This window comes from Acipenser ruthenus, chromosome 22, assembly GCF_902713425.1.
Source record: "Acipenser ruthenus chromosome 22, fAciRut3.2 maternal haplotype, whole genome shotgun sequence".
Lineage (NCBI taxonomy): Eukaryota > Metazoa > Chordata > Actinopteri > Acipenseriformes > Acipenseridae > Acipenser > Acipenser ruthenus.
The window spans coordinates 4,795,932-4,820,546 of record NC_081210.1 but is presented as its reverse complement, the minus strand read 5'-3'; the positions used below and the strand labels follow the sequence as shown (position 1 = coordinate 4,820,546).

Here is a 24,615-nt window from a genome sequence, read left to right as displayed (position 1 = left end):
TATAAAGCAGAAGACCACCTCCTCTTGAACATTGTATTGTAAAACTGACATGAACAAATAACATAAATAAAATTAGAATGTATTTCAAATCACATTGAGAGAAAGTGACGTTCTACAGTGGAGATATGGAGATTGTGGATGCAGAGCCGGTAATACCATTTTCATCAGGAGAGAGAAAGGAGGCTAACAGAGCAACAGCAGCAGCATGAGATAGGGCTTTGGGAGCAGTAACCATGGTTCCTGTGAATATGCACTTTTACTTTTTGTAAAACTACATGGATTAAACAGCCTGGTCAGGTTGCAGACACAAGGGTGGTACACAGGCACATGCATGCACAATCACTCCCCAGTGCAGACTGCTATTGCCTGAGACAGACAGCCAGCACTCAGGTCCTGCCTGTGATGTGTCACTGTGGCAGCAGGCTTGCTCCTGCCCTCTCCCTCTCTTGTCTTTTGTTAAAAACTGCAGCAGCTTTGGGAGAAGGTCTCACTTAATTGTTTCTGGGTATTTGGACAGAGGAGTGGGGGCATAGAGAAACTAGGAAAGAGAAACTGAGTTTATTATGTGTGCGTGCGTGTGTTTGTGAGAGAGCGGAGACTAAGGAGACAGAGAGAGAGAGAGAGAGAGAGAGAGAGAGAGAGAGAGAGAGGGAGAGAGATAGAGGGAGGGAGAGAGAGAGAGAGAGAGAGAGAGAGAGAGAGAGAGAGAGAGAGAGAGAGAGGGGGGGGGGGGGAGGGGTCTGGGAGGCTGGGTAGATGGGTGGGGCTGGGGGTTTGTTGTTCTTGGAATGGTTTGCCTAAGGATGGAGAAGTATGCCGGGGCTGGTCAGTGGTAAATCACTCACCCAAGTCACGTCTGATGGTTTTAAGGGCAAAGTGGAACTGAAGACGCCATGCTGTCCTGGCTCTGCTGTGAAGAACTAGGGAGAGACTGAAGTCAGGATGGCGTATATACAGGTAGGTTTGGGCTACTCTTTATATTTCACAATTACCTGGCATCATTCATTTCAGACAGAGACATCAGAGGATATGTTGTCTCTCTTGTCATCCTACACCTCTTTCTCATCTATCCATCAACCCCAAATGCTGTCAAAATGGTTCTATTTGATTCAATCAATATTATTATTTCTTTTTATTTTATGGATAATATCTATATAAAGTTAGGATTATTTTTTGATATATATATATACAAAAATGAACACACTTCTTAATGCTCCTTAACTCATGCAAATATTTCACCTTTATTTCATTAGAATTGAATTTGAATAATTTCAAGTAATGAAAAAGAATAGCCTGCCATTATAAAATTCATTAACAAGTGGCTTAAGAATACGTTTGCTTGTTTTTTTGGGGGGGGTGGGTGGGTGGGTGGAGGGGGGTGTTTTTGATCAATCACTTGTCTACCCTCATATCTCGAATTTTCTATCTAAAACAATGGTTACAAAAACTCTCTCATTAAGGGAACGAATGTTGCAATAGCAGTTTAATTTTAATGGAAATGAAAATGTGAGTAACAACCAACAGGTTGCAAGGTTTAGAGACAGTACCGAATCTGGGCATCAAAGCCATTTGCTGGTCGAATTTCTACCTGTTATTTTGATAAAATATGTGTCTGTGTGTGTGTGTGTGAGAGAGAGAGAGAGGGAGAGAGAGAGAGAAAGAGAGAGAGAGAGAGAGAGAGAGAGAGAGAGAGAGAGAGAGAGAGAGAGAGAGAGAGAGAGAGAGATGCACTGGTTATATTGTATTTCAATGTACATGTTATCTGCTGTCAATCTGTCTCTGTACCTGCCTATCCTTGCTTGTGGTGAAAGGTCAGTTGTGTGCTGTTTTCTTGGCTCTGTGTATTATTATTTATCTTTTTTTTATAGTTGTTATGTTTTCTGTTGTGTGTGTGTGTGTGTGTGTGTGTGTGTGTGTGTGTGTGTGGAGGGGGGGGTTGACTCTTGTTTTTATAATCCTTGAAGTGTAGTAGAAGGAGGACGGGGACGGGGACGGGGGGGGGGTTCTGTGTTCTAGCCTGTGTTGCCATGGTTACAGCTACAGCTAATTACAAAGACAACACTGAGCTCCTGATGCAGAGGGTAGCAGCTGTGAGTGGGGAGGGGGGTGGAGACCCATATGAAAAGCAATGTATGCTTTATCTGACATGCTATCATACTGCTTTTACTATTACAATCCTACAGCATGCATATATCCTCCCTCGCTTGTGCATGTAGAGGATAACGGTAATATTATATATTATTATTATTTTTATTCTTAGCAGACACCCTTATCCAGGGCGACTTACAATTGTTACAAGATATCACATTATTTTTACATACAATTACATTATTTCTTTTAATTTATTTATTTTTTAAATATCTGAGTGTATGTATCTAGGGCACCTTAGTAAATTGCATCATTCATATATATATATATATATATATATATATATATATATATATATATATATATATATATATATATACACACACACACACTCCCCTACAGTGTTGATAGGTAGTATCGGGAACAAGCTGACATAATGGTGGCAAGTAGGTGGCAGGAAAAGGGGATAAACCACATGTCCATTTAGCAAAGTGCTGCTTCAGGCAGAGAACTCACTTTTAAGCTAGATTAAAATCGTAAACATCAAGCATATTAGGTGCCCTCAATATACCAGATCATTTGTCACTCAAATGGCTAGCATCTCATTCGTCATTCGATAAACAACCCGTCCAATGATCAGCGAGAAATGGCTTTATATCGTATCTCAATCCATTATGGGCAGGGGTACTCAAAGGGCGAGGCCAAAGGCCAAAGATGTAATGGAAATATGTATAAAGTAGTACTTGTGGTCTAGATCTCTATCGCATGAGTTTTCCTGACTGAAGAAAAAACAAATGGAAAAGGTCTCTGCTTTAAAAAAAGTGCACAAATAAAAATGTTTTTTGTTTGTTTACATTTGGTCTGTTTCTGTGTCGCGTGGCTAACTGTGAGTAGATATCAGAGATCAGGCACAGAGCTTGTGAGACCCCATCAGTGCCTGCAGGTGTTTGTAGAGATGACATGCAGAGCCTCACAAATCATCAGAAACACACACACACACTCACACACTCAATCCTAGAACAGCACAGGGTACTGTAGCACTCAACCCAGAGAACACATTACACATTAGAACTAAGGATACATTATTATTATGATTATTATTATTATTATTATGATTATTATTATTATTATTATTATTATTATTATTATTATTATTATTATTATTATTATTATTAGTAATAATAATAATAATAATAATAATAATAATAATAATAATAATAATAATAATAATAATAGTAGTAGTAGTAGTAGTAGTAGTAGTAGTAGTATCTATAACTACAAGCTTTGTGTACAATAACAGCAGGAACATTAACCTTAGTGCAAGTCACTGATTCTTTGTATTTTTTATTTTTAGGAGATTGCTACCAGCTACAACAACAATTTAGTTTAGGGAATCATTTCAACTGGCAATTTGCAATTAGCAAAAGCCACTACATACCAATTTAAGTGTCATTTTACACACTCTAACCGCTAAAACAAAACCCCTTGTGTACAGAACATCAACAAGTTACTCTGTTTCCATTAAAATCAACTTGTAAGAACCTGCTTCAAAAACAAGTCCTGTATATACTGTAAGAACACATAGCTACCATACTGTAACAGCCCTGTCAACCAGCTTGATTAGAGACAGAGCCTACCCAAACTGAGTAGCAGAAAGCATATGGAGAATATACCTGTGTCAGTCCACCCTATTAAAAAGTTAAAACATCTTTTTTCATAGAAGAGTTTGTTGTTGCTCTGGAGTTGCAGATGTTAAGGTACCTTACCCAGTTGTATTTCCCAGTTATCAGTGATGTTTGTGAAATAGCTCTTTTGTGAACCAGTCAGAATGTGGGAGGTTTTTCTCTACTCGTTAGCCCGATTATCACTAAACTGTTTTCCTCATTTCTCCTCCCTTCCTCTGCTTCCCTGCGGCTCTCAAAAAGGACAGTTGGAACCCATCAATGAGGTGAGTTGAGCTCTTCTTTACAGTGTTGTTTTTTTGTTTCTTCTTTTTATTAAATTTGAAAAACCAATCAGTGCTTGTGTTTAAAAAAAATAAGAGCAAGCAATTTGTTCCTAGTTTTCTTTTCACGAGGAATGCTTCTGACTCATCTCATTTTGTAGTTTGTGGCCGAGGGAATTGCACAAGGCGATGCAGGAACACATTTACAAACAGATAAATATTTAAAAGGCACACACAATGCATTATCTATATTGCTTCAAATGTAGACATGATTTGATTAAAAAAAAAAAAATACCGTCACCTGCTGTTGTCAGTTGATTAGACTGGGTCCTTTATCCCATCCCCTTCAAGTATGATGAAAACATTCTCTGTGATGTTGCTTTAATACATGGGTATTAGAATGTAACTCAGAAGGTTCCTTTAATGACTCAGGAGAGCCGTTTGCTCTTAGTTTTATACTAATCAAACATGCTGCCTGGGTGTTCAGGAGCTGCTGTATAACATTCAGAAAGAGTTCACCTGTCAGCACTAAGGATGCTCTTGAAACGTTTTGACTTTTTAGCACCTGTACTTTTGTATAAAATAAATTACTATATATTTTTGCATAAACTTGGCAATTTAGCAAATTCTTTTTGCTGCCACATTTCATAGTGTTCAGATCTAGTATAAGTCTATGATTTGTAAACTAATGGGAGCTAGAAGAGAGTTTGTACACAGACCAAGCAAATAGAGAGGGAGCTCCCAGATAGCAGGATATATCACCTCACACACACTCATATACATCCTCTCTCACTGAGACCGAGAGAGCTGGGATAGGTACATCACACAGGGTGGAGGAGGACTCTTATTTGGTGAGTTATCAGATTTTTTTTTATATTAGATAAATAAATGGAGGGAGTTGTACATATATACACAGGTACATACACTCACGACACACGTATACATCCATGATCCCACACACTCAAACATATACACACATAGAGACATGCATAAATGCTGCTAGGGTTGTTCTGCTTTTATTAAACAGCTTTATTGTACATCATAATGAAACCCTGTGTGATGACCCTTCGAATAATCCTTGCATTGTTTGCAATTAGAAATTGGATGTTCTAAATGGACACATGCACAGCGCATAGTATCAGATTCTTTTGAGATTTTATGTGATTTGCCTCAGACTGGTACTGTTGGTGTAACAGCAAATAACAGGTTGTTTTTCACAAAGGATATCGTGCTGGCGAGCACACAGAAGTTCAATCAATCCCTTATGAATACGACACATTGCGTCTCATCGAGAATGAGCAGGTCTGGAGGCTGGTATTACAGGCTTATTTTTCACACGTACAGTAAGCCTGTCGCCTCACTAGTGAGTAATAGGAGCTGATGAGGACAAGGTAGACAGAGCAGGACTCATTCCTGTTCTCTTTCTGTCCTCGTGTCCAGGGGCTCCTGTCCAAGCTGTCCAACTTCCTGCTGTGTCGCTGGACGTGCCAAGCCTGCTGCCAGTCATGCTGGGAGTGCAGCTGCTGCCAGCCCAGCGACGAGGAGGTGGAGATCCTGGGACCCTTCCCTGCACAGACCCCCACCTGGCTGTGAGTACCTGAGAACCTCAGAGTGCAAAACTCATTGCATTGTAGCTGCTCTGGTGCTACCACCACCTGCCACTGCATTGCCACTTGTTGAATAGCTCCATGGCAAGCAAAGGGTAAAAATATTCCAAGCCCGGAGCGAGAGAATCATGCGTAATTCACACTGCCTGCAGGCTGCTATTATTCATTAGTCCATGTGGGCTGTGTTTAAAGACAGGGAGAGGATAGGAAGGATGTTTAAACTCCTAATGAGAGGGGTTGAAAAGGCAATTCTGTTTGCAGTGTCCTTGTGGATGTGTGGAGGGGGGAGGGGTGGGCTTGTGTGGGCTGGCTTTGCACTTATACTGGTATTGAAATAATGCTTTTTAAATTGAACTTTTTACCAGTAGAGATTAAAAGATCATCTAACTACTCCCATAAACAAAATGACTTGTCTAAATGAGAATTTAGGATTTTAATAACAAGCAAACAAACAAACAAACAAACCAACATTTTATTACTGTACTAATAAAATACAGAATTACCTATTTGAAATACTGTCCATTATCTGCAGATTACTTTTAAAAATTAATTTCTGTAAATGTTGCTCTGTAAATTTTCTGTTCCTCCTACTCAAATATTAATGCCATCCTTTTTTTTAAATCAATGTCTTTTCCACTTTTTTAATGTTTTTGTATTCCAATAGTCTCCATGCTCCAGATGGCTATTTATGGAAAGTAATGCATAGGATGAAGCAGAGAAGATAGAAGTCCAGTATTTTTATCTGGAACTTGTCAATTAACACTTCTGCAAGCTTGTCAAGTATTGTTTTTCCCATATAAAAAAATAAAATAACACTGTTTAAAAGCATAACTGTTTCCTATAGTATACTACGGTATGGTATGTTTTTGGACAGTACTGTGGTATTCATACACTACAGAAACTGGGTTCTCCAGCGGTCATCCATCCACATATTCACCAAGCCTGACTTTGTGTAGCTTCTAATGTTTGATAACATCACAAACCAAGGCTGGAAGCAATTATTCCCTGTCAGAATTATGTTAAAATAACATTGACAAATCTTCTAGGGTCTGGCTCAGAACTAGGCCACACTGCTTCCTAGTCGCACAGCACTATACATGAGGCCACACTGCCCCCCAGTCCTTTAGATCTAACCACTAGGGCCGCTCTGCGTCTCAGTCTCTCAGCTTGAAAAAGTAAGTCAAATTAGTCCTAGCCTAGGCATTTCGATCCTGTATTATTTATCTGTAAGCATTTAGAAATGCCACCCTTTCCACCTCATATTCCAGCTGGGTTGTAAATCTCTCCCCATCACACCACAGATGTTTTTGTTGTGATCCTGGCACTGGAAATATTGGTTCCTGTCCAGACTTTGGCACTGTCAGTTTCTTAGCATTCCCATCCAACTGTTTACAAAACTGAAACTCTTCTTCAGACTCCCAAAGCCACATGTTACAGATTTCCCTTTTACCGTGACAGCTACCTAGGAAAACTGTAGCAATGAAGATACTGTAAATGAAATGAATCAAGAAAATGAAACTAGACTTCTCTTTAAAACATCTTTCCCACTCAGAGTCAATGACAAGAATGAAGATAAGGATGGGGACTCAGATAAGGATGGGGACAACAACACAGCAACTGATCCACCAATGACACCCCAGGATGCCTCACCGGACTGCCGGAGATCCAGCTCTGACACCTCCCGCTCCACCTACAGCCTCACACGCAGAGTCTCTAGTAAGTACAGACCTCTAGAGCACCGACAGGCCACACTACACCCCGGCCCTCTGCTCCAGTCACTGTGCCACACTACATCCCAGTCCCTTTGCTCCAGCCACTGCCACACTACATCCCAGTCCCTCTTTTCTAACTACAATGCCACACTGCCTCCCAGTCCCAGATCTGTTCCCTGTGGTGTGACATTCTCTCTCTTACTCCCTCCCAGGTCTGGAGTCTCGGAGGCCAAGCTCCCCCCTGATTGACATCAAGCCCATTGAGTTCTGGGCCATGGGCTCCAAGAAAGAGGCAGTCCAGCCCGCAGTGCTGCGCAAGCCCTACGTGCCAGCGGACGATTACTTCCACAAGTTCGAGCCGCGGCTGTACTCGGTGGACTCGAGCAGCGACGACGTGGACTCCCTAACCGACGAGGAGATCCTGTCACGCTACCAGCTGGGCATGCTGCACTTCAGCACGCAGTATGACCTCCTGCACAACCACCTGACGGTGCGCGTCATCGAGGCCCGCGACCTGCCCCCACCCCTGGCCTGCGACAGCTCACGCCAGGACATGGCCCACTCCAACCCCTATGTCAAGATGAGCCTGCTGCCCGACCAGAAGAACTCCCGGCAGACCGGTGTCAAGCGCAAGACGCAGAACCCCGTCTTCGAGGAGCGCTACACCTTCGACATCCCCTTCCTGGAGGCCCAGCGGCGCACCCTGCTGTTCTCCGTCGTCGACTTCGACAAGTTCTCCCGACACTGCGTCATCGGCAAGGTGGCCATGTCCCTGTGCGACGTTGACCTGGTCAGAGGAGGGCACTGGTGGAAGGCACTGGTTCCCAGTTCACAAGTACGACAATAGAACTAATATTTGATTGTTTATTTTTTTTAAAACCGATTGTGAAAAAAAAACATCAGTTTATTGCTAGATATGAGGAATGTACGACAGGTGTTACACCGTAGGAAACGCTGATGGAAAGAAAGTAAAATCCAGTAAAATCAGATTGGAATTGAAGGTATTATCTCAAAGGGGAGATTTTCAGCACAATGCTAAAATCTTCTGCAGCTTTGACTATTTATTTGTTTTCGAAAGGTTTATCCGGCAGGAGAGTGACCTTGGAGTCACAGGAGACAGACTCACAGAGTGGAATATGATTTCACTGTCACGTTACATTGTTTTTCATTGTCATATAAGAAAACACAACATCACTCTAGCCTTATAAAGCTCAAATAACCTAGCAAGGCTGCAATGTCCTTCAGTCTTTTTCAGTTTCAGTTTACTGTGCTTCTTTATATGGCCTGTTTACTACATATCCTCAGGATTCTTACAGGGTTCTTTGTTATACGGGAAGCAGTTGTATCGCTGTATAGTTGTATGCATATACAATTGTGCATAATAATCAACCATTTATGTTACTGATCTCAAAATTAGCATGTGGTTTAAAGTAATTTAGGTTTTCTGTTCCAGCAATAGCTGAGGAAGCAAATGATTTTATATTCGTTGTTACGTTGATAGCATTTTACAGGCAGTACCTCCAGCTCTTATATTTTAAAATGATTTCAATCTATTTGGTGCATTGATCCCTCTTAAAGACCCCAAATAGCACACCCCGCAGAAGAAGCCATTGATTTGAATTAGAAATATGAGTTTGAAAAGCTGGCACATGAGGATACTGAGAGACCTTTGCCCCTGCCTGCTGTTGACTGAGGGCTGGTCCCACACAGAACACATTTTCAGCTTGTGTGAAATTGACATCACTTTGGGCGAAAAAACTAAAGCATGAGTAATACTGTAAAATTAGAACTATGCAATGAGTAAGACAAGAGCCCAGAGGCTCCTTAAAAAAAGAACTGGCCTATTAACTGCCCGGAGCAGATTTATTAAGCTTTTCTTCAGAGTGAACCCTTATAAAAGTTTCCCATAGTAAAAGCTTAGCAAAGTGTAATAAAGCATAGTGAAAGCATTAAGTACATACAGTTGACTCTAACTCTTCTAATCAGGCTACTGAAACATTTAACTGCATTTACATTTTTGCATTCTTTTATCAAAGCAAAAGCAAACCACTTTTTTTCTATGCTGTCCGATGCATTTGCCATGCATTTCCATGGTTTACTGTTGGTTTTATCATGTGTGTTTTTTTATTTTTTATTATTATACTTGTTGCTGAGCTTTTATTGTACCACGTAGTCAACCTGTAAAATGGAGAAACTGTGGAAGTTGCACAGAAAGGTCTAACCCAGACCTTCTGGTTATTTTCCCAGAATGAGGTGGAGCTGGGGGAGTTGTTGCTGTCTCTCAACTACCTGCCCAGCGCTGGGAGGCTCAACGTGGACATCATCCGAGCCAAGCAGCTGCTGCAGACCGACATGAGCCAGGGATCAGGTAACTAGAGGGACTTCAAGGACTAGAATAACAGCAGCAACCAATGACTGAGATACACAGATTGGTAGATTATTCCCCAAGCCTGGAGAATGCAAAGTAAAATGGATCTTTAGCACTCCCAGTGGTAATTGCAGGTATTTGCTTCCCGTCCCTGGCGTTACAGGTAGCTGCCATAAAAAAAGAATCTCTGTACATATGCATTTTTTAGGAATATATAGGTTTTGCACACAATGAAAAAGAGAATGGGTACACTTCTAAATGCAGGTACATTAACTGCACTGTACTGCACTTGTGTTACATTATTTAATGTACTCAAACCAAATGGACATGTTCTGGAAATTATAAATGAAAAAATAATTTTCGTGATGTGTGGAATTTCATGCTCACAATCACATCATCGTGTGCTGAGTGCATGCATTAAATATTAGTACAGGGTAAATGCAGTGTAATTAAGCATAGTTAATGAGCCTGTGTTTATGGTGTGTCTCCAGAAGGGTCATTCGTTTTCAAGTGAAACTTAAAGCAGAAATAGAATGCACGTTCCATAGGTTAATTTAGCAATGGCACGCATGAATGACCTCTGTGATCTCTGTTAATAATGTGAGCTCCCGCCCTGGCAGACCCCTTTGTGAAGATCCAGCTGGTGACGGGGCTCAAGCTGGTGAAGACCAAGAAGACCTCATGCATGCGGGGCACCATCGACCCCTTCTTCAATGAGTCCTTCAGCTTCCGGGTCACACAGGATGACCTGCAGGATGCCAGCCTGGTCTTTACAGGTACCTCTCGCTGCGATGGGAAGGAGCTTTTACATGCACCTTTATAATGTGTTGATTAGTTGTGAAGTAAAATGTAACATTTGAACTTACTAGTTTAAACTAGCCCAGTAATACCCTAGTAAAAGCATAGCAAAGAGTAGTAAATCATAGTTAAGTGTAAGTAAATGCATAGTAAAGACAACATAGGCCACTGCAAAATTACTGAGCTAGGCTGAGCATAAGTCACAGGGCTGAATGTTAGAAACGCTTTCAGTGCCTTTCTATTGCGAGGGCTCCTAACACAGTTAAGCTCCCAGCAGTAATTATTCTGTGCAAGTCAGGCTACAGTACTTCATTTAATCATTTACTTTTAAAGAAATTAAAATATATGCTGCTATGGGTCCCAGAGGAGAGAACCTCGATATAATATACTAGTCTAATGCTATTATACACTAATGTAAAATATTTGAATATGTCAGTGGCATATACAAATGGAGATCTCAAAGGAGCAATGGTATATAAGTCTCACTTAGTCAGAACAGAAGTGGCATGCTTATTATATATTCAGTGTGTTTCCTTGATCTCCCAGCAAAAATGCACTGGTGCTTTTGTCACACTCAATGAACCCATAGAAATGTCAAATTATTTAATGGTACACATACTGTTAACATTGATTACAAATGTACAAGCTGACATCGACGTAGGAAGTGATGCTTTGTCAGGTGTCAGGTTCTGTTTTAGAACCATGTGGCGTAGTGGCGGGCGGTCAAGGTTGGTCAGTAGCAGAAATAGCAAACCCCAAACACAGAACTTCAGTTTAAAACGCTTTGGTGCACTTCTATTATATACACAAAACAAAGCAACAAATGAAAGGTTTAAACAAAACTCTTACATTAAACAAACTCTTACATTAAACAAACTCTATCAAAACACAACAGCGCCCAAGTTACAGCTATCCCGGTGCAGGTCAGAAAGCACAACCTGCTGCTCTCAGCCCTGCTCTCAGCTCTCAGTCCTGCTCTTAGCCCTGCTCTCAGCCCTCAGCCCTGCTCTCAGCTCTCAGTCCTGCTCTCAGACCTGCTCTCAGCTCTCAGTCCTGCCCTCAGCTCAGCCCTGCTCTCAGCTCTCAGTCCTGCTCTCAGCCCTGCTCTCAGCCCTCAGCCCTGCTCTCAGTCCTGCTCTCAGCTCTCAGTCCTGCTCTCAGACCTGCTCTCAGCTCTCAGTCCTGCCCTCAACTCAGCCCTGCTCTCAGCCCTCAGCCCTGTTCTCAGCCCTCAGCCCTGCCCTCAACCCTGCTCTCAGCTCTCAGCCTTGCTCTCAGCTCTCAGTCCTGCTCTCAGCCCTGCTCTCAGCTCTCAGCCCTGCTCTCAGCTCTCAGCCCTGCTCTCAGCTCTCAACCCTGTTCTCAGCCCTGCTCTCAGCTCTCAGTCCTGCTCTCAGCTCTCAGCCCTGCTCTCTCCATATGCTCTCCCTCAAGCAAACATTTCCTTGTCTTTTTATTGGGTGTGGCCAAGGGAAATTTACTTAAATCATTCAATTGCCACCTGGCCACATTCCACACTTCTTATTAACTAATAAAACTAGTATACAATTAAACAATTACATTCACCTGTGGCTGTCCATATATAGCCACAAAACACACACTTTGCTTGTGCAGGGCCTCTGCCCTATCACAAACCAGTATGGACCATATAGATTTGTCTTGGTAAATATTCTCAGTGCAGTCTGATACTGTACACGTGGCTCTTGTTTGAAAGTATGTGTCTGTGAGCAGGCCAGTACAGAGAGGATGGCACGCAGCCCATTCTCTCAGTTGGAGTTAGGGCTGATTTTATGTGCTTTGCTATGGTCTGTACAGTGAAATGTTATCAGCCAGGCAGCTCCGAACCCAGCCAGCGATCGTTAGCGTCTTCTGACAAAAGTGCCGGCGATCAGTAATGGAAATGGTGCCTTGCGTTCCCTCTTATCTGCCAGATACAAATGCACTATAATTAAACCCTGCTTGGCTGTGCTGTCCTTCCCCGAGCCTGGCTCTTCTGGGGGCTGATTAAGCCCGTCTCCTGATGCTGAGAGGCCCCTGCTCTCTATCAGCACAGCTGGACTGTTCAGAGAGGCTGAGGTCGTGTGGATCTGGAATGAAATGCCTATTAAAACCCACCCCTCTCCTGCTCTCTATTTCACCGACAGGATTTCTCCTTTTCTCTCTGGTTCAGTAAACAGCGGCCGTAATGAATTCCTCAGCATCCTTTTTGTGTAGAAGACGACGCTGCAAAAATAAAATGGAAAAGATTTTGAGAATAATCTCTATTTTAAAATATCCCCCAAGACCCACAGATTCAGTCTCAAACAACCACAACAGGAGTAGCTCTATATATGGGCCATTCTGAAGAATGAATTAGAGAGAGTAACCACTGAGGAATGGTCACGAATCCCTTCGCAACAATATTAAATCACATTTAATACAAACTCGTTGTGTTGAATCAGCAGCATCCTGTCCGGCCGTGGGGAACCTGCACTGTATTGACAGCGTTATGGCAGGTGTTTCTAGTTTTTTGTCCAGCCCCTATGTCTAAGCTGTCTGGGTCTCTGGCTGTCTGCAGGGAGTGGTTGACTAATGAAGCGTGGCGGGAGTCCTTGTACCTGTCATGTTCCATCATCTTAAAGACGCTGCAGCTCAGGCACCAAGCAGACAGCTCCACAGGACCGCCGGGGGGTCAGGGGGCTGAGAGATGGGAGGAAAGCATTTACCCCCTTCCCAGAAACAGCTTTATTATAAAGGAAACGTGAAATGTTGAGTTACCATTATTGATCTCACATCCTGTATGTAAACATTGTAATTGTTTCGAGGCATTCATTATTTATGATGCTACCTCTTAATTACATGTGTTCTCTACTGTGCAGCCTCCATTTTCTCTACATCTTCTTTCATACCATACCATATTATTTTTTACTCTTTTTGTTCAAAAAAGCCTTATCCCAGAATGAAGGCTATTCCACTGTACTGGTTAGTAATGGCAGAATGCACCAGTGTGTGATGTCATCAGTGTTCACTTTATTGAACAGTCTGTATGCGCTGCAGGCCAGAGGTGATGTTTATAGCTGTGATGTGACTTGCCCATTTATGTTCTCTTTTCTGTCTCTTGTAGAATGCATTCACCGTAGTTTGTCATGTTTTTTCACAACTAGGATAAATGATACCCCGCATTCAACATATGAGCAATCTGCACATCTGTTAACATTCTTTCACTCCCCCTGACTATCCAAATCTGACATTAAATTACATTAAATATTAACAAGAAGGGAGAGGCACAGAGAAAGAGAGCTACATTTGGAGAAGCTGACAGGTAGAGGGGAGAGAGAATGAGTGAGGTGTATAAGTAAGCACTATTAGTGACCAATCTGTTTCAATGTCTCCTTCTTGGCCTCAGTACAGTGGGTAGGTGGCTTTTCATTTTAATCAGACATTGGGGAGTGCCTTGAAAGAATTGCTGTCTCCATTAGAAATAAAATAAGGGTATCAAAACACATTTTTTGTATTTGTTTTTAATTCATAACTAGAATTAATATGTTGTATCGATCCAAAGTTATACATGTACAAATGTATGACTATTGACCTTTAATTCCTTGAATGACATTCACCTCCGAAGCACCTGAAGGTCCATACAGGTGTATTCTGTTACTGTCTTTCAAGACATTTCCTTAAAGCTGTTATCTACCCTTATAAAAGTGGTACTTTTGCACAGTATTTATGCAGTCTACCCATGCTTTTCCTATGGTTATATTAAGCATTTACCATAGTTTACCCTGGCTTGCCATGTTTATTAATAAGCTTTACCATACCTCACTATTCTTTACAATGTTTATCTATACTCTCTCATGCTTTCATTATGCTTCAATACATTTTGCTATGCTTTTACAAGGGTAAAGTTGAATGTAGGTACAGTTTGAGCCCTCAGTCTGCCTCACTTTAACCCAATTTATACTACGAGTCTATGCTCTCTGTGCTGGTAATCAGAACAGTTTCCGACATGGTGATGCAGTTCAGCTTACTTGCGCAGATCAAGCTGGAATATCCAGTCTGGAAAATTATTTCCTTCTTTTGAATCCCAGTGCTCGGTCCCTGTGTGCCATTTCGCTGGACTGATTCTGGAGCCAATAACGGAATGGGAAGTTTGGCTCTCCTGTACATAGCCATTGATCTTATTTACAGACAGTCTGATGGAATTAGCCGAGCCCCATGCTTATCTTATACTGCATTAACTAAATTGGATTGGAGTAAAGCAAGGAACTAAGCAGTTACATGGAGAGGGAAAACTGAACTGAAATACCCAAGGGAATAGTAAAATGATTACATAGCCATAATGTTTTTTTTTTATCTTCACTCTTCACAGTTTACGGCCACAACATGAAGAGCAGCAATGACTTTGTGGGGCGCATTGTGATTGGCCAGTACTCGACGGGCCCCCCTGAGTCCAGCCACTGGCGCCACCTGCTGACATCACACCGCACTCCCGTGGAGCAGTGGCACAGTCTGCGGTCCCGGGCAGAGTGTGACCGCGTGTCCCCGGCTTCGCTTGAGGTCACGTGATCACTGGGGGGCTCCAGGGAGAGGGAGAGAGAGAGAGAGAGAGAGAGAGAGAGAGAGAGAGAGAGAGAGAGAGAGAGAGAGAGAGAGAGTGGGGTGTATGGTCTGCCACTGTTCTACAGTTGGAGATAGAGATGTGCTCACCTATGTGAGCTACCCTTGGATAGACAAAATTATCTATTGTGCTAAATCTGCATTCTCTTTGGGTGTTTTTTTCATTCATTTCAGTAAGGTGTAATTCATTAAATGTCCAGCAGGTGGAGTTGGTGGATATACTGTGCAGGGTGAAGTCAGTTGGCCATTTTGAAATGCTGTTGCGGAATCACAACATCAAAGCTTAACCAGCTACCCGTCATGACAGTACTGTGAGAGTCTGTTTTTAATTTTCTCTCCTTAAGACGAATGTTAAGCAGTTAATTTAAAAACAGACATCAGCTACATCACACTCCATGATATGTAGACTATTGTTGTCCATTGATGGCTCCACCTGCTTCACAAGTTTAACCTGTTGACCAGCATGGTTAGTTCTGGATGGATGGGAGGTAAGCTATGCAGATTTAAAGAGCCTCACACAGATGAGAGTGAAATGATCTGCACTAGCATACTGTTAATATCAGGTCAGCTCATATCTATCTGGAGCCAAAGCTTAGTGAATTCAACCCAGAGAGAATGAACGTGTGGAGTGGAAGAGTGTGAGAGAGTGAAATAGGGAGAGAGAGTGAGACTGTAACTGCAGCTACAACCCCACCTCCCATCTCTCCCCCACCCGCTCAATAAAACAAGCTGCATACCTGCATACCTCACTGGACAGCCTTGTGCATGTCATGTGTCTGTGCGTCTGTCTGTGTGGCAGATCCTTCTCTCCATGTAAACTCAATGGGATTAAAAAACAAACACCAATCAGAACCCGCGGGACAAGCCTGTCGCCGGGTAGAAATCAGTGTTGGTGTGCGACTGAAACGTTGTTAGTGATGTACAGAGTTTGTATGTAGCGTGGATGTGTGTTTCTATACTGTGTTTTGTTCACACCGAGATTTCATCACAACCCCAAACCCCCACACCGCCCTGCTACATAAACACACACATATCCACAAACATATATATATACACTTGTTAGCATATACACCAAACTGCGCACACACACACACACATTTTATCACGAAGACTCACTCACTAAGACACAGAGCAGCCCAGGTACATAGACATAGAAACAGTAAGAAACCTTCAATAAGACCATCAACTCCTTAACAGTTCTCACATGCTGCTACTGCTCAACCTCATTTTTGTCCTGTAAATAATGTGCTTGTATTTTATCTTTTGTGATCACCTTAAATGGAGGATGGTGGGAAATGTAGTTTAATTTAGAAAAAAAACTACAGCTTCCACAGTGCCTTTCTGCAGTGGAGAAAGTTTGTTGCCTTCAAAGGTGGCAGAGGAAGGAGAATCCCTTTAAAAAATGTATCCACAGTGTAATTTTCATTAGGCTTGAAAGGTGACATGCTTTACCATGTACAGGTTCTAACCCTGTCATTGATTATCTGGTTAATGGTTTGTGTCATCATTCTCTCTTGTGTCCTATTGAGGACTGTCGTGGTCACCTATAACCATGCTATGGCAATAGGTCATGTTTTTCTTCCAGCAGAATATGTTAAAGAGATTAACGTTTTACACTCGCAAAACATGTCTTGTGGCTCTAGCTTGGCTTACCTAAACAAGGTGTGCACTTGAGGCTTTCTCATAGCAATACAGGTCAGAGATGGCTGAGCTTCTTCCCGTCAAAGGAATAGCGATGAAATCTCTCAAGCGCTGCTTCAGTGTCAGTGTGTCCTCCTCCTTCCTTTTGCAGATGTTCTCGTCTTTGGGTTTGACTGTCCTCAGCTCCCTACTAAATGCTGCAACAGGATAATGCAATCTATTCACAGCGTGTACTTTCACTGCAGTTGCACAGCAGGAGTGGAAGAGATTCCAAAAGATCCCACTAGGGTTTAAAGGAAGTCAGGGAGCCAGTGTGCTGTGTCCCTCTACTGGTGTACAGGGATTTCTCACTGTTGTTTGTTTTAATGTACAGCACACCATGGCTGTCACAGTATGCCTGTTTGAGTCTAATACAGTGTGACCTTGGTCCTGAGTACTCCCATGTCTTTAGCCACAATGAGATTGTATTTATGTATCTTCATGTTATATCACTTCTCAATCACAGTAACATAGTTAAGTGAAAAAAGAAGCTTTTCCTACCAGTAAAACAGCAGAGAATGTTTAATTGGAATGGGGTGCTGAACACTAGCTTCATTGTTTTCTCTGAACCCCCTTTCAAAATCCAGTAATATACAGGGGTTATCAACATTTTCGCATCATAGGGAAGGCTGTATGTTCAAACTGGGACCCCAAAGCCATCACATTTTTACTTCAGGTGCAATTAGGACATTTTGTCAAAAAGGTGCTCTAACCCACCACCTAGCACCCTATGATGCTTGACTTGATAGATTTGACCCTGTGATACTATTAGTATCAATATTGTTATTGTGTGTCATAACTTTCTATCATACTGTTGTAAGAGGCTGTTATTCCAGTTTTGCCAAACTATGACCTTTTGAACTGTTACCTGGTGTCTGTGTGACCATCGCTACTGAATTGAGAAAACGTGCTGTCAGAACCTTTGTTTCGTGTTTCCACGGTGATAGGATACAGAATAATACTGAAAGGCCTCTTTACCCATGGTGACTTCACAGCAGTTAATTACTTTCAATGGGTTGCAGGCCACTGGTGGTGTATCTCAAATCAGCCATTTGCCTGAGTGCACCTTGGCTGTTGATTGGGTAGCCAAGAGGTGCTGATCTCTGCGAAGTGTGGCTGTTTTGGATACTGCAGACCCCTAGGGTTTAAACTAGTTACTGGGATTAGAGCCTCACAATCAAGCTATTGTAAGCAACTGGTTGCTGTGAAATCAACCCAGTGTCTAAAGCCATTGAAATACGAGACAACTTTCAGTCAACTCACAATATCGGAACAGTCCTTATTTGAGCTACTTAGTGAAAATTGCTTAAGAAAGTTACCTAGGAGCAGTTGAATAGCAAGTTGTCAGAAGGAGCTGTCTGACAGTTGCCTCGTGATTGATGGGCTTTGAAGCCACAGTGGTGTGAGTGCCGGGGCCTGGCCCTGGGTCTAAAAGTATCGAATCAGGACAATTCCCTGCTGCCCTCCAGCTCGTTCTCCTTATTCAGGCAAGCAGGCTAGTTTACTGTCTTCTGTGTCTCTAGGTCAGAAGCTTCTGTACGTTCTCACAGCATATTGTCTGGTATAAAGTGTATATTTATTGATAATAAAGATTATATATTGGTTCCATGCATACCGCTCTGCTGAGGACAAGCACAGCAGTCTTGTCTCTTTGTCTGAAGTCTTGCCTTCTTTCAGCTGTGGATCCAATAGGATGAATCGCCTCTTTCACCCGCCATATTAGACATGAAGCTCACACTTTATATACCAAAACATTTTTCTAAGAAAGTGTTTTCATAAGTAAGTAATGATAATTTGTGTAATTGATGTTAAAATAGCTCCAAAACCAAGCCTGTCCCTTAAAATGAATGGACAGGTCGAGGACTGAACCCCTGCCCCTTTGAAGCTGGGACTGAATGAGAGCATGTGAGCCCCCCAGATGCTACTCTTCTGCTCCCCCCACGCCCTTAGCCCCCTGTAGTGAACAGGAAGTATTGAAAGCTGGAGTGAGCAAGCCTGTTTATCTCCCTGAGGAAGAGCTAAATAAATGTAGTGCCTTATACTCTATTAGCTTTCAATTACTTTTAACCTGTGTCGTTACACTGAAGAAGACATTAGCCAACATGTTTGTCTTCTTGGTCTCGTTTCTCGCGGTTCTTAATTAAAACAAACTAAATAAAATTGTGCTTCTGTTACTTGTGATTCTCAGGTCAATTCATCTCAGCAATTGCCTTCGGGGTCAAAGCATGTCACTAAGTTGCAAAGCATGTCAGTCATTAGGGGAGGCAGCTGGGTGCTTATTGACTGGAAATTAGGCATTGAAGTAGTGGAGAAAGAATTTCAGGTGACCTAGGAAACAAGTATAACAGAATACCTGAACGTAAGGCATACAAACGGAAAATAAACCTGCACATGTGAGACTTTGCATAGCAACTGAAAGTGCACAATCATATGGTTTATGGGATTATTTTAATACACAGTATATAACTCCTTTTCAGTAAAAGTCCCTAGCATGGCTTTTGTTGTTTCTGAATCTCTGTGCAGACTTACAGAGGCATTCAAAAAATAACAACTAGTATTATATACACTAGGGGTATGAAAATGATTACGATAAATACAGGGTAGTAAACAGTTTTATTAGCATTACATAGCTCCACCCACTATAGTAAATGGACAGGAATGTGAGAAGATAGATAGAAAAAAAAATACTCATTTAACAGTAACAGGTTTCTTAATTATGTTTCAATTAAAAAGAAAGTGCAGCAGATTGCAAAAACACATGCTGCGTCTTATAAATATAATTGTCTGGTAACAAATTTCCTTTACATTTTATATTACAGTAATACTGATTTAGAAACAGTGATGCTAAGAGAAGACAAAGTGACATTTTGAATTATTAAGTTTGTGTATCCCAGGCAGGCAGGAAACCTCTTTGGGCTCTTAAGGAATGGTATCCCAGAATATTCTTTGCAGTCTTATGTGCATTTAGAAAGTGTATGAGGAATGACATCTCTATCAATGACCCCCTGCCCTTCACTCCAGGCACACCCAACTGAGCAACATTCTGACCATGAGAACAGCTGCATGTTTATTAAAAGTCATAAACCTTTCCAAATAAAATCATAAACAATTAGAGTCCCTTCAGAGACCTGAGTACAAGCAATAAATTGTTGTGCTTCAAACGAGGATCAGATGTGTGCAGGCTCCAGAGAGTGTAAGGGCCTGGCTGGGTTTCACTGGCCGATTGCAAGCAATGTCTCACAGGGTCAGAACTGGATGCCAGTGCTGGAGAGGTGGAGGTGTGGGGGGCCAAGGGAAGGAGTTCTCTTCAGGAACGGACACAAGCTGGGGGGGGGGGGGCTAATTCTCCAGTGTGGGGATTTTACAGACGAAGGGAAAGGCTTTGTCACAGCTGTTATCATTCCAGGATCTCAGAGCTGTCAGAATGGTAACCGCATTTCAGCTTCAGTTAGTTTAACTTCTACAACTGCTTTTACTATGCTATGACCTGTTTCTAATATATGTTTAGCAAATGTTCGGTCCCTACCTCTAATCAAGTTGAGAGTGTATTTCTCTTGCCCTCCTTGCTGTGTCAGGGTCTGTTATACAGACAGTGCAAGAGAAAGTACACTTTCACCTTGATTAGAAGTCATTAAATCTAAATAAAAACCCTGATATTAACATACTTCATCTATTTATATAGAACCTGTTGTGGTTTAACATTTAGAATGCTTTGTCATTGACATTGATCTTCACAGTTCAAAGCTGCACTGAGGATAATTATATATCTCTCAGTAGTTCTGTATCTCTATGGTTACTACTCATCAGTTCTGGATTACTCTGCACGGCATGTACCAGAACTCTATGGTCACTCACCACTGCTCTGTCGGTACCAGATCTCCACACAGTCCTCCTCCTCTGGGATGCGATGGATGCCATCGTCCGGCTGGTTCCCATCCCAGTAACTGTACTCATAGGGGGAGCCATCCGTCCACTCCAGAGTGCCTTCCTGGGAGGCGAAAGGAGAGGGACGACAATAGGGTCAGGCTTTATTCATCATCCTTATCTTCATTGTGCTACTTTCTTTAAAGAAGAGGACTTGGTTCCAGTTGCAGTGGGGAAGGCACTGCTTAATCCTTTCTGGATAATCTCTACAATGTATGTTACTAAGTGTTCGGCAGCTACCTCTAATCAGGTTGAACGTGTATTTCTTGCTGACTCTTTACTGTGTCTGTCATATAAAGCGTGCAAGAGAAAATATACTCTCATATGGAGGTAGCCACCGATGTATATACATATAAGTCATTAACTCTAAATAAAAAACAGATTACACACAGGGAATCTGTTTGTTTAAATGTTTCAAATGTATTGTCAGTGACATTATGACTGTGAGATCTACACATTATAAGTGTACTTGCTGCTAATAGGTTCTATATTGGGATGTGACTTATACTAATGAAATAACCACCTGTCTCCGGTCATGGAGTCCGATCCAGATGTCTGTGGGGATGCCAGGGATGCGACTGTTCACCAGATCATAGACAAAAACATTCTCTTCCCAGCTAAGAGAGAGAGGGGGATAAAGCATGTCAGTAGCATCACCCACCTAGCTCTCTGCACAGGAACCAACTCAACAGGAAACGACATCACAGGTAATAATAGCAACACGTATAGCTATTTTGGCAGACACATTTAACTTGTTGTTTTAAAACAGAAAATGATCTATACACATTCCAACAATGCAGGTATCTCAATGGTCCTAGCTGTTAAATACATGGTATTAATGCTTGGAGTTTCCTCATGACAATTACAGAAACATGTGTACGGTGTGTGTAGCTGTATATGAATAAAATATCCATGCTACCTGTGTATGGATGGGAGCTTGGCTGACTTGTGGCCGTTGGAGAACTCAGCGCAGTAGAGGTCAGCCTCAGCCCAGGTTCGGTTCAGCGGGAAGAAACGGTAACAATGACCTTCAAACTCCGTCCAGAAGAGAGGGCAGAGGGCTGGCTGGCTAGAGTCCGCCAGCTGCAGTGGCAGAGCTGAAGGTGGAGGGGCTAGGGTTACTGGCGTGGCTAGACACTTTAATTAGTATGTAGCTGGCTAGTAAAACATGAAAATAAACCACTCCAATCACAGCTCTCCAGCACTGTCACCCTGTACCTTCATTTTCAGTTCTGTCTACACGTTACTAAATGACTAAACAATCAAATTTAAAACTAAAAGTGGAAGAAAGATTTTAGAAAGGGATTAATACTACGATCAGAGTATCAGAAAAAATAGTAATCGGACTTCAAGGTCAGTGGGGTATAAGCTGGGGGTCACCTAAAGCCTCTGGCTCTGTAATATCTATCTCTATACTGTGCTAATAGCTGTTCACTGTGGCCATGGTGAATCCAGTCCAGTTAATGCAGTGTAAAAGCATAACAAAGTGTAGACATTGTAACAGCATATGGTAGTGAAAGCATACATAAATCACAGAGCACTGTTAAAAATACGATGAAGCACAGTCTATTCATCGTTTAACCAAGGCAAACTACAGAATTACTGTAGCTGTGGCAGAGTTCACATTGCTAAATGGTAGCATTAGGTTCTGCAGTACTGGTAGGTCCTTTCACTAGGAATGGACCACAGTGTTCTCAAAGCAGTAACAGACCAGCCAATGCATAGAACTGTAACAAGCTTGCAGTGATAAACATTTAATTTGTATTTCATCACAAACTGTCTCTGTTCTTTAGTAAAACTAAGCATGCTTTTGGTAATTACCAGTGGAAAACCATTAACCATAGTGTACTGTATATTTTAAGGTGTGCTTATTTTAGTAGAGAGATGGTGGCAGTATACTATGGACAGCAAAATCCATTCTGTCCTATTATTATTTGTTTATTCGGCAGATGCCTTTATCCAAGGCTACTTACAGAGACTAGGGTGTGTGAACTATGCATCAGCCTCACTTATAACAACTTCTCACTCGAAAGACAGAGCACAAGGATAAGTGACTTGCTCAGGGTCACACAGTGAGTCTGTGAGTGAGCCAAGATTTAAACTGGAGACCTCCTGGTTACAAGACCTTTTCTTTAACCACCAGACCACACAGTCCTAGGGGACACCTTGCTAAGAAATAAGCACATACTATAAATCTGTTTCTACAAGTCTGTGTATCTCATGCAGACAGCACTAACAGTCTGTACAAGTGGCATCCTAGATCTATGTGCAGTGTTACACAGCCGAGGGACTGACAGTGACAGTGCAGCCACACTGGAACTGCAGAGATAATGCTGAAACCGCCCTCTCTAAACCCTTTATGAACACCTCGGAAATGTCGCAAACCCCAATGGTCAATAATTATGACTGGAAAGCTTTGTAATTCAATTGTAAAACATTTAAATGTTGTATTTATCCGTAGCTTTGGGCACTGTCAGTCCTGTTCTATCACTGTAATACAGATGGAGTCCCTGGCTCTGAATAAATCTGGCTTCTGTACTTGGAAGATGCAAGTTTTGGACATGTATTGAAGTCATTGTCTGGCCTTTTTCCAGGTTCCTTTGAATTATTTTTAATGAGGTAATTACACAATGAAATTGCCTCATGGACTATTTTCTCTGTATTAACCTTTTAAATTGATGCACAATTTTGTGTTTAACTCCAATGCATCTTTGTCAACGGCTTTCATTTGCCAGCTCATGCAGTTACATGGTTTCTGCTTGATTACTAATTCTCTCCTGTATAACTGATAATAAATGGCCTACTTGTTACTGTTAGGAACTTAGTATGTAATTTTCCAACTCAAAAAAAAAACATATTAAAGTGACACAGGAATTTGATAAAATATATCTAGCAGCTAAATGACCATAAGGTAAAGAAATATATAATTATAGATAACTATAGCACTTACTTTCAAGGTCTGAATTGCTCACTCACCTTGTGTGATCTTGATGTTGGTCAGAGGGAATGCCTCAGAGAGAACAGCAGTAAAGGAAAGAATTGCCCAGATGTCCCAGCCTAGCATGGTGAGAATGGGGTGTTGTGCTGTAGATGGACTGTGAGCCAGTGAACACAGCTTCTGAGTGAGTGTGTATCAGTCTGCTCCGTTTCTTCTCTCTGCTCCACTGCAGGCTAGTTCTCAACTCGTCCCTCCCGGTCAACTCAGGGATTCGATCTCCACAGCCAGCTACCCACACACCCACCCTGCAGCATCACTGGAGGGGGAGGAAAGGAGGGAGAGAAGGGGGAGTTAAAGAAGGAAAGAGGTGGAGAGGGATTGAGGCAGGTATGTGGGTTGGAGGTGTCACTGTTTTACCTGCTCTCAGACCTCAGTGGGATTTTGATGTTGAGGGACCCTCACCCGATCCAATGATCCAAGCAGATATTATAACCTGCTTTTCAAGCTGACTGTAGCGAGGTGCTTCTAATGTGTGAGGGGTGCGCTGTAGAGAAAAGCAGTAGACTGAAGAGATGTGGTTCCATTCCACTGTGTCAAGGTCAAGTGACTTTTTCAACCACCCTGTACCCAGCCACCAAGCCAGCACTGCCTGAAAGATAATCTCCAAATAACACACTTCAACAAAGTTTTATATTCCGGAAACTCTCCTTTCTGTTGAGGTGCGCTGGGACCCCAGGGACCTACATAAACAAGCAGAGCACGCCAGAGTCGGGTGATGTCATCGTCATTAATTCAAACCATGCCTGCGAAGCTGCCAATATCTAATTAGAGAGAAGTATACACAGTTTGAAGAAACCTAGGAGTTAGGATCTTTGGTGCCCTCTGTGGCACAATACTGTCACAGCACCCCCAGCATCAATCCCACTGGCAGCTGTTTCCCTGCAGTAAATTGGTTGAAA

General features: G+C 42.1%; 2 protein-coding genes across 3 annotated transcripts; one reads left to right on the top strand and one right to left on the bottom strand.

Moving 5' to 3' along the window:
- The first annotated feature begins 785 nt into the window (after positions 1-785).
- On the top strand, positions 786-19,361 carry LOC117431249 (synaptotagmin-17-like). Of its 2 annotated transcripts, none has more exons than XM_034052006.3 (8): positions 786-957; positions 4,019-4,036; positions 5,474-5,622; positions 7,193-7,356; positions 7,565-8,187; positions 9,600-9,720; positions 10,341-10,496; positions 14,867-19,361. In XM_034052006.3, exons 1-8 carry the CDS (start codon positions 943-945, stop codon positions 15,061-15,063), a joined length of 1,443 nt encoding a protein of 480 aa, XP_033907897.1. In that variant the 5' UTR covers positions 786-942; the 3' UTR covers positions 15,064-19,361. The 2 variants fall into 2 exon arrangements, with proteins under 2 accessions (XP_033907897.1, XP_058851829.1); XM_058995846.1 differs by having other exon boundaries at positions 4,014-4,036.
- Positions 19,362-19,390: 29 nt separating this feature from the next.
- LOC117431074 (C-type lectin domain family 19 member A-like) lies at positions 19,391-24,306 on the bottom strand. The gene is made up of 6 exons (XM_034051682.3): positions 24,074-24,306; positions 23,695-23,972; positions 21,638-21,815; positions 21,242-21,335; positions 20,650-20,782; positions 19,391-20,210 (listed from the first exon to the last, which is right to left on the bottom strand). The coding sequence occupies exons 2-6, from the start codon at positions 23,780-23,782 to the stop codon at positions 20,134-20,136; spliced, it is 570 nt and encodes a 189-aa protein (XP_033907573.1). The 5' UTR covers positions 23,783-23,972; positions 24,074-24,306; the 3' UTR covers positions 19,391-20,133.
- Between the last annotated feature and the right edge of the window lie 309 nt (positions 24,307-24,615).